The sequence below is a fragment of the Psilocybe cubensis genome, chromosome 5 (genome assembly GCF_017499595.1).
Source record: "Psilocybe cubensis strain MGC-MH-2018 chromosome 5, whole genome shotgun sequence".
Taxonomy (NCBI): Eukaryota; Fungi; Basidiomycota; class Agaricomycetes; order Agaricales; family Agrocybaceae; genus Psilocybe; species Psilocybe cubensis.
Window position 1 is genome coordinate 3,227,213 of NC_063003.1, and position 16,658 is coordinate 3,243,870.

A 16,658-nucleotide genomic window follows, 5' to 3' on the forward strand; every position below is an offset into this window, starting at 1 on the left:
TACAATTGAAGTTATGCCCCAACAATATGCTACTCGGTAGAAAGACAAAGGTTAACTATAATGGCATAGCGTAGAAAAATTTGACTAAAGATAATAATGATACTGGGATTTACAGCGTGAATATGGTTGAAGATTGAGGGAAGTGGAAATGTTTAAAGAAAGCAAAAGCGAAATCGTATACAACATTGTCCTGGAATATAAGCAGAGTCAAATTTAGAACTGAGGAAAGTCGTACGGCGAAGACATATCCTGATCGTTGTTCCCCAGGTTAGCTGTTCCATCTCCAAAAAGTGGATAAGGAAGGTAAGCTCCCGAGGGATCAAACCAGGTATACGTGCGCGTGGAATCCGGCTCTTGAGATGAGATATTGGAGATAGAAGAAGATGCAGAAAGACCGCCGTTAATCGGCAGGGGGACTGTGGAATGAGGGAAGACTGAACTCAAAGCAGGCTCGTCGTAGGTCGTGTTGGGGTAGAAAGTGGTAGGAGAGTCATCCCTAGAAGACGGTTTGAAGTTAAATGCGACGGAGAACTTTGGTCTAGACGGCATTCCATGGGGATAATCTGGTCGGTTTATCGTTGATAACTCAGATATTTCGAGCATGATGGTATAACGACTAAGCGCTGTAAGTGCATATCAATACACATTGATCGCAAACCGTCAGTGGAGAAACTTACCTGGACTGCTACTGAGCCTCTCCCAGTATTCTGGAAGTAGCTGCGCTCGCCAAACATGAGACTCGGAGGGATGCTCTGCGGGTGCAACAGAAGCCAGCAGAGGGGTGTTCTCCGTGTGTACCTGAGCCGAATTATCCATGTAGACGCGGAATGTGCACAGGTATGCGACCTCAGGCGACAGGAATTGGGAAAGAATCGTTATTTGAGGTGCTTGTGAGCCAAGAATCTGTGGGGGAATGTTCGAAAGCTTCCGTGCGTTGTAGAAGGAAGAAATATTCCCAGAGTTTTCGTTATTGACAAGAGACAAAATAAAGTCAACGCCATGGTCGCTGATATCTGCATCGAGGCCAAGCTGTGCAGACGCTCTGTTTCCAATGTTCGCGGAAATTAACTCGACAAGGAGAGAAACAGAGTCGCTAGGACTAGTGCTATTGTAACACGCCACAGAGTCCTCCGAATAATCAGTGGGCGGATAGCTATGCGGCGAGGATGGTGTTCTGTCGAGCCGACGAATTTCGCGGGAAGGTTCGTAATGTGTGGACATGACTACAGCCTCCGGGGAGCCAATATCGGAGGCAGTAGAGGCAGTATACTCTGATGGATTTGCCACAAGCAAAGGGCTTGGGTGAGAAGACGGAGCATTAAGCTGGGGAGAATGCGTGTCGCGATGGAACTCTCGACTAGTGATAAGCCTTTTCACTGTAAATATTGTCAAAGATCGAAAAGGTTGAAAAATAAATATATCACTGACATTCAGCGTCCGGAGAGCTCTCAGATATTTGCTGAAGTCTGCTCCCAACCTGTTTGGGTGTCCGGTTCTTGCCTGTCTTCTTCAAGATATGCCTCGAAATAAAGCAATTTCTCTTCGTAAAGCGGCGGAGTGGCCTTCCGCTTTTTGAGACAGGGCGATAGAGTCTGAGTGCTGATTGGGAACGTTGGCAGGAGCTTATATGTGAATAAGAAATTAAATTACCTTCGAGAAGTGCCTCCTCAAGAGCAGGTGGCCAAACAGGTTCCTTCCTCCTTGCGACAGACATCATCTTATGAGAGCGCCTCCCTGTACGCTCAGACTGAGATCCGAGAATGTCTGTAGTCCCAGTGTACAAAGGTGCCCTCAGGTTATCGAAATTGTCCATCTGTCATTTATCAGCGGTCGTCTTTGAGAGTGGAAAAGAAACTCGCGTACATTTTCAGAGTAGTTGTGCATCAACTCGTCGAAATGGAAAGGTGGGCAAGTGGTTAGAGCTGTCCAGCTATTATAGGACTAACCGGCGTCTTATGTCGGTATTTTCATAAATAGATCGGGCAAACCCAAACGCAACGATTTCAACGATTCATGCACGCACCAATGGCCCAAAAAGGCCGAAGAAAGCGTTTGGTCAATGAATTTATCCCCGAGAACGTCTGTGTATATACCCAAATCGAGGTTGCCATCTCACTCACTGTTGTGCCTGCCCTTAGCGAGATCGGAAGAATTTGATTGTGACATATGCTGGCACACAACTCGCCACCCTTGTTCTTTAATTGCTACCCCAAAATTTTGGCAGATCCAGTCATCCTACTCCGTAGCCGACTCGGTAGCCGACTCGTTAACTCTAATAGCGTTTTCTGTAGCTTCTTTGACATTCAGAAGTCTACAAAAAGTGCGGTAATCACAGGTATCAGAAACAAAATGTTAAGTTGATCTGTACTCGGACCATAACTGCCACTGCATGAACTTTCCATAATTAAAACCCAAGATAAACCGAAGGAAACTTGGGATGGCTCTAAAACGGTACCAAATGTGTGTGCAACATAATTTCTGTGATAGTTTTCACCTGTTTCTAGTACTTTGAATTGATTTCGAACGATAATTGGGAAATCAACGTAATATCATCCTATTGAACCTAATTTGGCACTCGTCGGCTGATCTCGATCACACAGAGGATCTCATCGAGCGCCTTTTGGCGTCCAAATCACTATATGCTAATCATCCGTACCCTTAGCGCATTGTCAGTTGGAATTTTCTTCCTTTCTTAGCTCCCTTAATCCTACTTCCATGGCCTGTCGTGCGGCTCGGAAAATGGTCGCATCCACACTTCTGAGTCCATTGGAGAGGTGTGGAATATCTCACTGAACAGAGTTGTATTACATCTTGGCTTTTTTTTGCTTTTCGCTTCAGCTGGTATAGTAGCATTCAAGAGACCAGACGGACAACACAGTCTCAGGAACGATTTTGACAGGCAGTTTTACACCGTTATACCCTTCGTTGTCCAAATTCCCTGCCAAAATATCGGATACAGACTTTTACATATCGTCAAATCAGCTGATAACTGACCCTCGTCAGCTGGCTGCCTCGTGTATAGTGGGATCCTTTCATTCGACCTTTGCAACGCGTGTCAGTGTGTGTTATTGCTTCACCTGCGCATTGGAAAGCGCAGCGGTCGGTGTCTGTGCTTGCCTCGAAGCACCAGAAACTTCTGGAACGCGTGGCGACTGGTCGATTGGTTGCCACCGTCAATGGAGTCTGCCAGAAGGTGAATTTGAAAAACAGGACGCCCGCCGTCCGTCGCCCAGCCTATCGGCGGTGCCCATGCAGAGTTTAGCGGGCAAACAAACAAGGTGATGCAGGTCGCGATGCAGGCATGCTTGCGTTGCATGGTTCTTTGTTCGAAGAGCACAGCGCTCTTGCTCTGCGAGGCTGGAACCATAAGGCGGTGGCACTGAAACAATCGCACAACGAATTATGAGACAGCCACCACCCAGATGCCGAGTGGAGCGATTATCACCTTATCAAAGGGAAAAAAAAAACTTTACTAGAAACGTCGTGTTTAACCACTGCAATTAGAAATGCGAAAGGAAGAAAATAAAGGAATTTAAGGAAAGTGGGGCTCTTTCAAAAGAGCAATAGAGAAGGTGAGCACCAGCCAAGCTGGAGATAATAACGACGATGATACTGAAAACACGGTAATCAGACAGTCCAGATGACGCTGGTTAAATAGCAAGGTAATCAGCCGCTATCAAGAAAATAGAATGAATAATGCCCGAGTCCGTACAAATAGGCGATGCAAGATGAGATCAAAATCGATTCTTTTGAATTGTGACAATGGTACGGACTTGTCGAAGGCGCACCATAATTTTTGTCCACCAACGACGTGGTTCTGATTTCGTAGTAGGAGGTAAAGTCGACTCTGCTTTGGTGCTGGTGGTCGACCGGTGCTCGGACGCATGAACAGAAGGAGGTGCTGAGTGCTCTGGCGATTGTGCCTGGGAAGAATACACAGAGGGTGATTCGCGTCCTCTAGTGGAGGTAGGGAGGAGGCCCAAATCAAACCAGTTCATGCCACCCTTTTGCCCTAGCCCCAGATCGAGAGCGGCGTTCAAATCCAGGTCCATTTCAAGGACGGTGTTCAGCTGCTCCATTTGCTCTGGGGACATCGTCTGCGACATTGCGGTGAGGTCTGCCTCATGGGTAGTCTCTGTCACGCCTTCCGATTCCGACTTCACCTGAGCTTCGGGCGCCGCCTCGGCGGGCTCGGGCGATTCTTCTGTAGAAGACAATACTGTCTTCATGATAGAATCCCAGTCTTCGGACTTATCGGGGCCCAGCCCTTCGAACTGGATGGGTGCGAGCGCAGGAGGTTGTTCATAGGTGGACGCCGTTCGATGAGAATCAGAATGAGTAGAATGAGAATTAGCAGAGGAAAGAGGTGATCGGTGATTCCACTCTGGGGAAAGAGACCGGTGTGACGGGCGGATAGCGGAGTCTAATGACGTGGATCGAACAGCGGAAAACAGTAAGCCATCTTCCGCAACTTCATCACCGGAGAACCCTCCCCACTCCAGCCTCCTATTGCGGTCTATAGGAGTTCCACGCCCTGCATATTTGATTATAGGCCATGAGCCTCGAGATCCAGCTGGGGCAGTGGAAGTGGAAGATAACTGTGGAGTAGAGGCCTTTTTCTTCGACTTCTTGGTGGTTATGGTCAACTGAGACGCATACGAAATCGTTCGCGATAGATTAGGAGATGAGGGAGGAGACGGTGTTGAGGGAGGAAGCTCAGATGTCGATGCAGATGGGGACGCAGGCGGAGAGAGGCAAGATAAATCCAACTCAAAGTCAGTAAAGCCGTTGAAAATGGATGTGTCTATCTTGGGGTCTCCGCGAATGGTGTCGTCGTCATTCTCGCCCTCTCTCAAAGGAACAGCAAGCGCTTCTTCCTGAGCAGCAGAAATTGCTTTCGTTATTGTGTCGGAACGCGCAAGATGTGACCTATTTGTAAAAAGTCTATGTATCAATTCTCTCTAACCGACAAAAGAATATGAACGTACATGAATGTATCTTTCTCGAAGACAGAACCCTCTGAGAACATGGCGGAAGCCTAGAAATATGACAGGAGCGGGTGTAGACAAAGGCCACCTTTGAGGGTGGGAGAGAATGTGCTGGCAAAGCGCAAGGGGAGTGGTTCGAGTTCGTTGGTTGAGAGAGGCTGTGAAGATCCACGGAGAGCACGGAGCGTTCTTATGCAATTGAAACTTTAGGGTAGCATCTGGCCGCATCTTTACGTCTAAATGAACGAACTCGGAGCGGCGTAATCATTTGAATGCTTCGAGGGCGCGGAAGAAGAGTTTAAAGTACACGTTCATCATTTGGTAGACGTACAAACAATGTTGAAGGCATCACTCACCAGTTCCACATGTTCCAACTGGAACGTATAAGGGGGAAGGGGTCACTTCAGCTAACATTCTAAAGTGATAAACATGACGATCTCAAAGACCAGAAGAAGGCGACATCAACCTGGCCAATTCATAGCTTCTGGAGCTTGAACGCGAGTGGATGATGCTTGATATATCAGCATCCACTTAGGTTTGGCATGTGATCATGACATGCTGCTGGTTGAAAACTTCGAAGCTGAATGGTTGCAGATGGTTGCCATGTTCAGTGGTAAAATAGAACGGTAGACGATGGCTAGAATTAAAAAAAGAAAAAAAGAGATCAGTCACTGCTAATGTCCACGTAAGGGCAACAAACTCGACATACCAACAAAAGAAGAGGCAGAAGCATACTGAAGGGCATGGGGGCCTCACCATATAGTAGGGTGTGTTACTCTTATAGTAAGTTACAGACGGCATGTGTTGCCAGTGAAGATTAAACGCTTTTGTAGCATATCTGAGGTCAATACCATGCTGGCGGGCACTAATCATCGTGACAGAACCCGAAATCGCGCATTTTGAACAGTTACAAAATGGTGTGGCACTTCGATTTAACTTCAATAATCTAGGACAAAAAAACCACTTGCTAGGATACGAAAGTGTTACGAAAGTGAAAATATTGAAGATGAGAGACAGTGATTGTTGAGGCAAAGACACGAAATATGAAAAAGAACAAGAAATAACTTATTATTATGATATTATTTCGTATCGCGAATCATTGCCACCATAAATACTTAAAAGTTAAAATTATGTAATATCTAGTTATCCATTGGCAGCAAGTGTCCGTCGGTCAAACCAAGTTCATGAACCCCAACATGATACATGATACATGAACGTGAACCTTTAAGCTTGCTTCAAGCTTCAAGCCTTCAAGCTACCAGTTATCTTCAAGTATACGATTTTCAGGTGAGAAAGTTATCTATTGTCACTCTTGAAATGGATAGTCAATAATTAATAAAAACAAAGTGAAGCAAACTCCTACAACTAAAGACCACCGGAAACGAATGCATCAAAATGGGATGGCCCTCTATGTTTCCATGTTCCCCTCCTTTTTCCTCTGCAATCAAATGCCATCAATGCCTGGCGTATAAGGAACAAAATAGTTGTCTTCAACCGGTCGATCGTTGAAGAATTGTCAAAAATGACCAGGTGAATCTGGGTGAACCTTTTTTAACCTGGTTTTACTGAATCCACATTGCCACAGTTCCGGCCTTTGGAAAGGATAACATAGAAGATGGAAATTAGGCCATATCTTCTCAACACGGGTATATCACGATCAACGATACTGTGTTACTGACTGCATAGGTTTTCTGACCACTGTACTGTGGTAACCATAGGTAAGAAAAGGATTCGAATCCTAGTACACTGCTGACCCTCTATCTCTACTCATCCAGCGCCATGACAAAGTGTAACCTTACTGATAAGCGACGGAGATGGATGAAAACAACTTCTCCGTGGTATAATGCCTTTAGTTTCTAGTGGCGTATGGGATTCGTAACTCTGACGCGAGAGTTATGTTCAGTGACTGAGGCCGTCGGTAAGCACCAAGTTGACATGGTGCTCGTCGGTTTCACAACAGCTTTCACATTAGTTGACACATGATCTTCGAGCGTAGCGTTTGGCTTGGGCTTAACGACGCTATCGAAGGTGCGAGGTCTGCCTTCCTTTTATCGATACACCTAATTTATGCTTCTCTCAATCCGCAACCGGAACCTTGTAGGTATTATTGCCTCGGTGCGTCAGTTCTTGTAATACTAAGTCGGCGCCGAGTCTTTTTATAGACCAGGCAATTGGATAGTAGGCGGAAGGGACCCAAAGAGTGGCTACAAATAGGATTGTCAAGCAACCGCAACAACCGGCCGTCTCGCACCTCAGGGTAACCATTCCCCATTCCCACTTCATGTCGCTCTCATGCAGACATTAGCGCGCCTTAAAATGTATGGCGCTATGCCATTTGAACAGTGGATTTGATCCTCTGGCAGTCGAAGATCAACTGTCTTCGTGCCAGGATCCCGTCGATCATCCCTAGCCACTCCTTCACTGGTTCTATTCCTTTTGATCTGGTTGATGGTGATCTTCTGGTACATACTCTCTTTTCTACCATCCTTTGGCATATGATATGGCAAAAGTTCCCTATATCAATTCTTTACCGAACGAACTCTTGGAAAAAATATTCAAGTTCGGAGGCCAGATTCCCATGCCCATGGATGAACAGTATCCTCTTCGACCTCTTTTCTCCAAATTACCGCTATCCACTCTTTATCCGACCTCTCTGACTCAAGTGTGCATTCGTTGGAGAAGCATCGTACTCCAGTCGCCAGCGTTATGGAGCCATCTCCACCTTTCTAGGACTCTGGAATCACATCGTCGCCTAAGATCAAGCCTCGGGCGGTCGTTGGAATGGGTTCCAATCTATATATCGCGTTCAGGTGGTTTACCTCTCCATATCACCCTCGATACCACTCGACTTCCTCCAGCGGAAGCCCTTCGCCTTGTCACACCCTACAGTACCCAGTGGCGCACTTTCACTCTGCTCGTATCCCATGTGGGCAGCCTACCCCCAATTCTACCTCTGTTGGTTACACCGAGAGTTCCAAGCTTGCAGACAATAGCTATAGCGTCTGACATATATCGAGAAGGCATCGTATCCTATGACCCATTGATTCCGTTCTTTACGACATCTACCCCCCAACTATCCACCATTCACTTAAATGGCGTTTATATTGCCTGGAATGAGCTCCCTTTGGCCAACCTCCTTAATTTGGAGCTACACCTGACATCACGATGGCCGAATTTTGCTCTACTTAGCGAAATGTTTCGAGCTTCTCCGATGCTGAGACGCCTTGTCATTCAGGATGACATTGCAACGCTTCTTCGACATGTTAACCAACCCTCGTCAAAGCCGACCATCGAACTTCCGAATCTTAAGCATCTGGAAGTCCAAGTCCATCGTGTCCGTGACGAGCGAGCAGATGTCGCGGGGCTCATTGGGATCTTCGATTTTCCGTCGTTGGAAACGTTAATAATCAGGAATATCTGGCAAGAGGAATGGAGCGCGATCACCTATCGTTACCAGCTCCCGGAAGATCCACTAGACTTCACTTCCCCAAGCAGTTCCAATGTCTGGCGACGTAACCGCAGATCCTTGATGCATCCCCACGCCAAATCGTTCCCTTTCCTTACGTCACTCAACGTTGTGTTTGCCACCTCTCCAAAAAAAGTGGGAGCGGCATCCAGACGGTACTCGAGGATAGCGTGATCTTATTTGCCTTCCAGTGATCACCTTCACCTTCACATACTCACACTCCTTTAGTTGCTCATTTGCTGCTCTAGCTTTCCCTCACCCTTCAGTTCCTTACCATTCATGTTCTCAAGGCACATTCGCCTTGAGGCGGACATTGTACTATTGTATGTACGTAAGCGATACTTCAGACACCACGAACATTACCAGTGTATGTAAAAACAGTAAACAGTGACCATGGACGCTTGTATGATACTTAGAGATAAACCTGTGTTTTATACTCGTCGTTTCTCTAGTCCTTCCTTCATTGTGTCTCTAGGCGCTCAGTAGAGCGATCAGGTGACCGCGTATCCATCTCCTTTGTGTTGCCGTGGTCGGTCTTTGTGCTCCTGTCATGCCCTTGTATTTCTTCACAGGTGCCACTGCATAAAAACCCGCTTTCTCTAAGCCACCATCATCCCTGGTGTTCTGTATCATTGTGCCTGGTGCTCTGATATTTCAACAGCGTAGTAGTTGAGCTACTATCTCCCGCTGCCAACTGTCGTCCTGGGAAGACGACAAGCTTCTGGCATTGCTTTACTGTTTTATAATTTCCGCCACTTCTGTGAAGAGCTAGTCAAAAGCCAGGGCCGTTTACTTGAAAGAATCTAGTTTTTTTCCAAGTGCGTCGTACCCCTTTACATTCTTTCTTTCAAATGTCATTCACATCTCACAACCGCGATGTTGCATTGTTGTCTAGGATCATTCAGAATGCCATATTACAATGACGCACGTCACAAGGCCACTCATTCTCACAACCCTTCCTTCCGCAAGGGAGGCCCATCTCATCCTCACCCCAGTACAAGCTGCTCGACCCGTCGCAGAGTACGCTTTGCGGTTTGTCCTTCAATATCATCTACAATCAGGGTGGAAACGTTGACATTCATTCATTGATACAGCATATTTGCCATATAATTTCGTATGGCTATTCAAGTTTGTCCCCTCTGAGTGAGCTGGAAGACATAAAACCTTTAAAACCGTCTTCCATAAACATGCCCGAGGGGCCCTGCGCGCCCCGTATTAGGACAGTTTCCCTTCCAGTTGTGGACTCCGACGAAATTTTCGATTTAAAGTATGGTCATCTTAAGTATTAAAAGTAATAATATAGGAGTGTCAAAAGTGGAGTCGGATGTTCGAGGAATTGGCGGTGCTTTTGCATTGAATATATCATGATTCGTACGTAGATCCGCGTTGAGAAACGTACGTAGCGAAAGGGATAATATCCATACTACTCATAATTTTGAGTCAAGGTTATTATCAACAGTCAGAATCAACATCTATGCCGGTCCAATTGCTGTTCGTTGAAGTATAGTGGCTTCGAATAATGGGGTCCCATAATACATTTAAATTGTCGATACCTTCAAGAAAGAGGAGCAATTCCTGATGGCGAGACCGGCATTTTCGCAGGTCGAACGTGTGAATTGGGAGGTTAGATTCTCGCCGCCGGGAGAGAAATCTCATAATAGCAGCTGGATCCAATGCAAGCTCAAGACCATCGACAAAGACCAATCTTTTCAGGCGGGGAAAGATATTAGGTGCGAATAAGAGCACCTTGCTAAGCCATTCTAACGTGTATGACTGCGTGTAGATGGTATCGACGGAGCAGAAGGCGTACAAAAAAGAGTGTAAATCGGGGTTTTTTGGATCAATATGTTGGCACGAGACCTCCATTTCGAGACTTGTGATCTTGGCAAAGTCGCATTCTACGAAGGCAGACAGCAAGGTGACGCATATGGACAAGCTGATCTCTGATACCTGTTCCGAGTTATAGAATCGGAAAATCATACGGTGATTTTCGTTGAGCAGATCCGAATCTTTAAAATCGTCAAATCCCATTCGTCATTTGTAAATTTCCAGTACATTGACTCTACAGAGTGAATGCCGATAGAACTCGAGAAATGACGAGAGATCGAGCTCTGTAGAGACAACGCTTCTTCAATTCCCAGAACCTTTCCGTACGGAATTGTAGATTTCAAAATCACACGGCATCCTGAAGGTGATGTGATGTGTCGCAACAAGGTAGCCGCGTGCTGCAACTGGCACCTCAGTTGGAGTAACCTGAGCCTGGATAGCGAAAGATAGGGATAGATTGACTCCGGCGCTGTCTCAACAATAGTCCTTCTCAATTCTAAAAGTTAGAAAAAAAGTTTGAAAGTCAGACATGCGCTACTCTGCAAATATCTGCATAAATCCGCAATCCAGATATATGAGGAAATATACCAGTGTCTGCCTTTGGATATTCACTAACCACGTCACAAACTAGGAACTCCCAAGGAGATTCTGGAACTTGGTACGAGTGTGAGGGATAAACTGTATCTGGATGGCATGAAAGTCAAGCTGGAGAGCACAAATCCGAGTACGTGTGTTCGATTATGCCTTTACGTCGCAAATGCTTATCTCTTCATCAGAATCAGAGTCTGTTCCGCCTTCTAAACGACGGCGACTTTGATATTGTACAACACATTGACACACATCTTGATTTACATACATGCCATGTTTTATTTAGTACTGAAAGGCGTGTATGTCCTGTAACATAATGACGATTGTTTTATTATCTGTAGTTGTGTGCTGCTCGTATCGCCAGACCAATACGCAAATTCTCGCTGGGATGAAAGCTTCTGGCTTTACTGTAACTGCTGTGCGTTTGAATTTATCATCAAGGTCAATGAAATCAACTAACTTACGTTTGTTGATGCTTCTTCCACCCACTTCAAAAAATGTGTTAGTGTCTTTGTTCTGGTGCGTATATACAGTAAAGCTCTTCCGAAGCCCTCCTTGGATTGTACTACGGATTGGTTGAATACTAACCCATGTGAAATTTGTTTGTATTAACGGAGACATAATCAGATAACATTTATAGACCCACTGCACGTTACTGAACATTACATTATCAGTTTTTTTTTCGTATCTTCGCTTTTGTATGAGTCGTTGTTTCAACATGGGAAAGGGCAAGGGCAAGAGAACTCAGGAAATCTGTGTGCGTTGTCCTCGATGCAACAAGCCATTCGCTAAGCATGCAGATGTCCAAAATCACATCAATCAACCAAAATCGGCATGTCGTTTTCAATATGAGAACGTTATGCATTTTCAGTCCAATCGTTCAAGCTCTACATCTAGATCAGCAACCCCCGTATCTCGAGACCCTTCTCCCGAAATTGGTAATTTTATGGAAGTGGACTATATCGACAATTTTCTTGGCGCGTCATCAGAGATGGAAGATGACCCACCCCCCAAGGCATCAAAATACAGCTATCCGTACGTGAAGGAGGATTATAACGGGGCTGGAAGAGCATTTGGAACAGGCCTTACATTCATGGATCAGCTCAAACAGGATCAATTCGAACCCCAGCGGGCGGAAAATTTGTACTATCCTTTTGCCTCGAAAGATGAATGGGAGCTCTCCCTGTTCCTACTTCGCTCTGACATGAGCGTAGGAATGCTGAATGATTTTTTGAAACTTGAACTGGTAATTGAGCGTACATTCCCATCATTATTTATTTCAGCTGAGTCGATCCCGTATAGATAAAAAAACTTAACTTGTCCTACAAGTCAGCAAAAGATCTACGCAACCAGGCAGAGATCCTTCCCTCTGGTCCGCAGTGGAAGAGTCAAACGATCATACCAGAAATACCAAGCAAAAATCAGCTAACGCTTTTTTACCGCGATGGATTGGAATGTATCAAGGCGCTTCTCATCAGTCCCTTGCTCCAAGATAGCATGCACTTTAGCCCATTCAAGCTCTTCGACAAGTGCAACGAGATGATGCGGGTATACACTGAGTGGTTTAGCGGTGACATTGCGCATTTTATGCAGGTTAGTAGCAATGCCTTTGTCCAAGTTTGACGACAGTATAACAAGGTTCCCAAGGACCAGCTCCCAAAAGGAGCAACACTTGTACCTCCTATTATTTCCACGGATAAAACCAACATTTCCAACATGACCGGAGGCCGTGTCGCCTACCCTGGCCTTATCAGCATTGCCAACATAATGATGAACGTTAGAAACAAATCGTCAAATCATTTATTCCTTCTTTTTGTTCTTCTTCCCATACCAAAGTTTCTTCATCGCTCCAAAGCTGTGAATGGGATGATGGCAGCACGGCTATATCACCAGTGCATGGACATTGCTCTAGAATTGGTCAAACAAACTGCGAGGGTGGGAACCACCATGGCAGATGCATTGGGGAATAATCGTTTCTGCTTTACACCGCTTGCTGCCCTTATCGTTGATACTCCAGAATCTGCTCTGGCGGCTTGCGTCGCAGGATCCACATCCTCTGTGACGTTGGCACAATACGAGACGTTTGGGGATTCCTTTCGCCACCCTTCCCGAACTGCAGATCATACAATCAACACCATCATGGCCATCAACAATGTTAAGCCCCCTAATCATCTCGAACCATATCTAAAAGAAAGCAAAAAGCACCGTCTCAATGGGGTTCACCTACCGTTTTGGAGAGATTGGCCCTTGTCTGATCCTTCTGCATTCCTTACGCCTGAACCCCTTCATCACTGGCACAAGATGTTCTGGGATCATGATGCAAAATGGTGCATTGCTGCAGTCGGAGGTTCCGAATTGGATTTTCGATTTTCGATTTTACAGCACCGCACTGGTTTCCGACACTTCAAGGAAGGGATTTCTTCCTTGAAACAAGTGACCGGTAGGGAACATCGGGACGTTCAGCGATACATTGTTGCTCTCATTGCAGACACAGTCAGTACACCCTTTATCTTAGCCATCCGGTCTCTGATGGACTTTCGGTATCTCGCACAATCTCAAACAATCTCCGAGGCAATGTGTCTCAGAATTGAGCAGGCACTGCAAGATTTCCATGCCAATAAACAAGCCATCCTTGACGCGGGAGCACGTCGAGGTAAAAAAAACAACCCAATCGATAATTTCTATATTCCAAAACTCGAGTTTTTGCAAAGTGTAGTACACACAATTAGACTAAATGGATGTGCAATCCAATGGTCTGCAGACACGACAGAGCATGCACATATCGAGGTGGTCAAAGCCCCTTCCAGTTCCAGCAATAATCAAAGATACGAGCCTCAAGTTTGTCGATACCTTGATCGTCGTGACAAATTGCGCAATTTCGATTTGTTTACAGCTATACGAGAAATGAGGATCGATTTTTGGGCTATACACTCTGCAACAATTACGGATGAGGAGGAGCAGGAGGAGGGGGATGAGGGGGAGGAAAACGGCGAGGTTGTGATGGACACAACGTCAGAACTTCTTTCAACAATCATGCTGATGACAACCTTTCAATCAGCAAAGTCCAATCGCATTGTGGATTACTTCTACAAAGCTAGTCTCTATGAGCGTGGCGTATTGGAAGGCCCAGTCCCCTACAGAACATTTTCTTGCAGCAAAAACATTGTTGCCCATTTATCTAGGGATGCTAGTTCCAAAAGATTGCATATCGACGAGGTTGCGAGCATTTTTAAAATTCCCGACCTACGACCAGCAATTGCCGATTATGTGTCACTCATCAATAAGGAATCAAATCCGAGACAGACCAATTCTCGAGGTTATCACATCAAGGGGATAACTGGCAGGCGTGTTTCTCCTCCCGGTTGTCCGTTGCCGTATTCAAAACTTGAGGTATGGCATAAGGTCCGTATACAGTCGACTGCGTACCAATACCCTCATGAGATCCTGGAGGCAGTCACACTTAATGCATATCCGCCATCTAACAAACATCCTTTTGGATACTTCGATTCAGCAATCATAAACGTGGATGAATCTGAGGAGTGGCCTCGCAGCGGGCTTCAAGGTAGTACTTCTTTGTGACTTTTTTCCGAACCCCGTTGACCAGCCAATATTGTAGGCCATTCTGTCGTCGACATTCGTATTATTTTTCGCATTGTCGGAGAGACACCCAGTACTGTGTCTCCCAATATTACTGGAAGATTTCTCGCATACGTCCAACGTTTTGAGGTTTTAAATCAGCCACAGTCTCTAGGTTCTGCGATCCGTGGACCTTACCCAGAGCCAATAACCGGCATGTATAAATTAAAACGAAGTCAACGTACAGATAACACCATTATGGGTGGAATTTTACCATTGAATCAAATACGCTCCCTGGTTGATCTGGTCCCTCAGATGGGCGAGAAGGCAAGGCGAAGCCTTACTACACATAACAGTCATTCCACTAGCACCGAGTTCCGATTAAACAAATATTTTGACAAAGAACTCTATTTGGCCCTGTCATCATAACATATCCACCTCAGGAAACCCACAAAGTTTTCAATCCCTAATGCACATTGCCACTCAAATTATCACCCAACACGCCGGCCTCGTTGTACACAAAGACGACTCGGATCAATATCAACAGCCGCTTCTCACCAGTCCCGCTTTCTCACACTGTATCATCGTCACCTACTGCATATCCCTCCATCCATCTCATCTCTGCAGAATCAAGTCGTTCTCGCTCATCTTCCGCTCACCACTGCCCAAACTCCAAAGGATTCTTCCCAGAGTGCCTCTTCCTCTAAACAAAAATTCGCCTCCAGTCTTGTCGGTCCGTCCTGTCCTCAATTAGCGCCCATCTTGCCGGAGATACTCACTTTATTTTTTCAATTCCATTGCAGATTAAGCTGTCAGCACCTTATCTGAGATCTGGCGCCCTCAAGACATTCCCTCCCTATTTCTACCCACTGAAGTCCTTTGAGGATTGAGGACATCTGGAAACATACTGCAGACAGCACTATGTTATCTCGAAGCCATTCGTCCCAAGGTTCCCAAAATTTGCAAGAGGAAAGCATTGGCCTCTCTCCCACAATCCATACCTGCCATGCCTCTGTATTATTACCTACTGAATACCCCTCCATCCGTCTCATTTCTGCAGAATCAAGTCGTTCTCACTCATCTATTCCACCCACCACTGCGCAAATTCCAAAGGATTCTTCCCAGAGCGCCTCTTCTTCTAAACAAAAATTTTTTTCAAGGCTTGCCGGTCCGTCCTGTCCTCAATTAGCGCCCACCTTGCCAGAGATACTCACTTTATTTTTTAAATTCCATTGCAGATCAAGCTGTCAGCACCTTGTCCGAGATCTGGCACCCTCAGGATATTCCTTCCGTGTTCCTACCCCCCGCCAAAGTAGGGGGTAGCTCTTTTCCTCCTACTCATTCCCGTCCAACTTCCAAGCAGATCTCTTCCGATTTGCAATCCATAGCGTCTCATACACATCCAATACATCCACACAACAGTCATCCCTCCGTATCCGGCCATAACCCTTCCCCGACCCTCTTGCTTGCCTCGGGCACCAAATCCGATCAGATATTACCCCTCAAGTCTTTTGTTTATAAAGTCCTTCGCCACTCAAGGACATCTAAAAACGTACTGCAGATAGCACTATGTTATCTAGAATCCATTCGTCCCAAGGTCCCACAGATTTTGCAAGAGGAAAACATCGGCATTCGCTCTTATGCTCAGCCCAAAAGCAGTATTCAGAAAGCTACCCCAGAAGAGCTGGCGATGGATGCTGAGCTTACTGCTCTTGAGAACTCCGGCAAGATCAACATCATCAATAATTTCATTGACAATTCTATGCAAACATTCTGTGTTGCCGATTCTGGTTCACAAGATCTGGCTGAATCGTGCATCTATCCACAAGACTCTCTGTCCAGCGTAGATGTGCAGGTCTCAACGGCTCCTCTTTCCACCACCCTTTCTTTGCCATCTCCCCTCCTGTGTCCCCGTAGAGCCTTTCTGGCATCCCTCATCCTGGCCTCCAAATTTTCACAAGAAAAGTGTTATTCTAACCGTGCTTGGGCAAGGTTATCTGGTCTCCCACCTCGTGAAATTGGTCGCTGCGAATGTGCCCTCGCACAAGCCTTGCAATGGCGACTCTGGGTCGGCAAATGCGCCTTTGGTGAGAATGCTGCAACTGCCACATAGTCTCAATAAGTTTCAACTTTCACGACCGCGCCATGTAGTACGCATTCTCAATAATCACTCTTTTGCTTGCCACCACTATGCGCGCTCCTCCCGCATTCAG

The 16,658-nt window shown here is 46.0% G+C and overlaps 4 protein-coding genes across 4 annotated transcripts; 2 read left to right on the top strand and 2 right to left on the bottom strand.

The window, feature by feature from the left end:
- Positions 1 to 213: 213 nt before the first annotated feature.
- Positions 214 to 1,813, bottom strand: JR316_0006466 (uncharacterized protein; the record flags this gene model as incomplete). The annotated part of the gene is made up of 4 exons (XM_047892212.1): positions 214 to 623; positions 678 to 1,376; positions 1,429 to 1,599; positions 1,651 to 1,813. The coding sequence occupies 4 exons, from the start codon at positions 1,811 to 1,813 to the stop codon at positions 214 to 216; spliced, it is 1,443 nt and encodes a 480-aa protein (XP_047749561.1).
- A 1,921-nt stretch (positions 1,814 to 3,734) lies between these two features.
- JR316_0006467 (uncharacterized protein) lies at positions 3,735 to 5,029 on the bottom strand (the record flags this gene model as incomplete). The annotated part of the gene is made up of 2 exons (XM_047892213.1): positions 3,735 to 4,929; positions 4,989 to 5,029. The coding sequence occupies 2 exons, from the start codon at positions 5,027 to 5,029 to the stop codon at positions 3,735 to 3,737; spliced, it is 1,236 nt and encodes a 411-aa protein (XP_047749562.1).
- A 3,152-nt stretch (positions 5,030 to 8,181) lies between these two features.
- On the top strand, positions 8,182 to 8,940 carry JR316_0006468 (uncharacterized protein; the record flags this gene model as incomplete). Its single annotated transcript, XM_047892214.1, has 3 exons — positions 8,182 to 8,609; positions 8,745 to 8,777; positions 8,907 to 8,940. 3 exons carry the CDS (start codon positions 8,182 to 8,184, stop codon positions 8,938 to 8,940), a joined length of 495 nt encoding a protein of 164 aa, XP_047749563.1.
- Positions 8,941 to 11,587: 2,647 nt separating this feature from the next.
- Positions 11,588 to 16,558, top strand: JR316_0006469 (G1/S-specific cyclin pas1; the record flags this gene model as incomplete). Its single annotated transcript, XM_047892215.1, has 8 exons — positions 11,588 to 11,626; positions 11,741 to 12,115; positions 12,172 to 12,462; positions 12,499 to 12,645; positions 12,706 to 14,431; positions 14,486 to 14,595; positions 15,073 to 15,178; positions 15,684 to 16,558. 8 exons carry the CDS (start codon positions 11,588 to 11,590, stop codon positions 16,556 to 16,558), a joined length of 3,669 nt encoding a protein of 1,222 aa, XP_047749564.1.
- Positions 16,559 to 16,658: the final 100 nt, after the last annotated feature.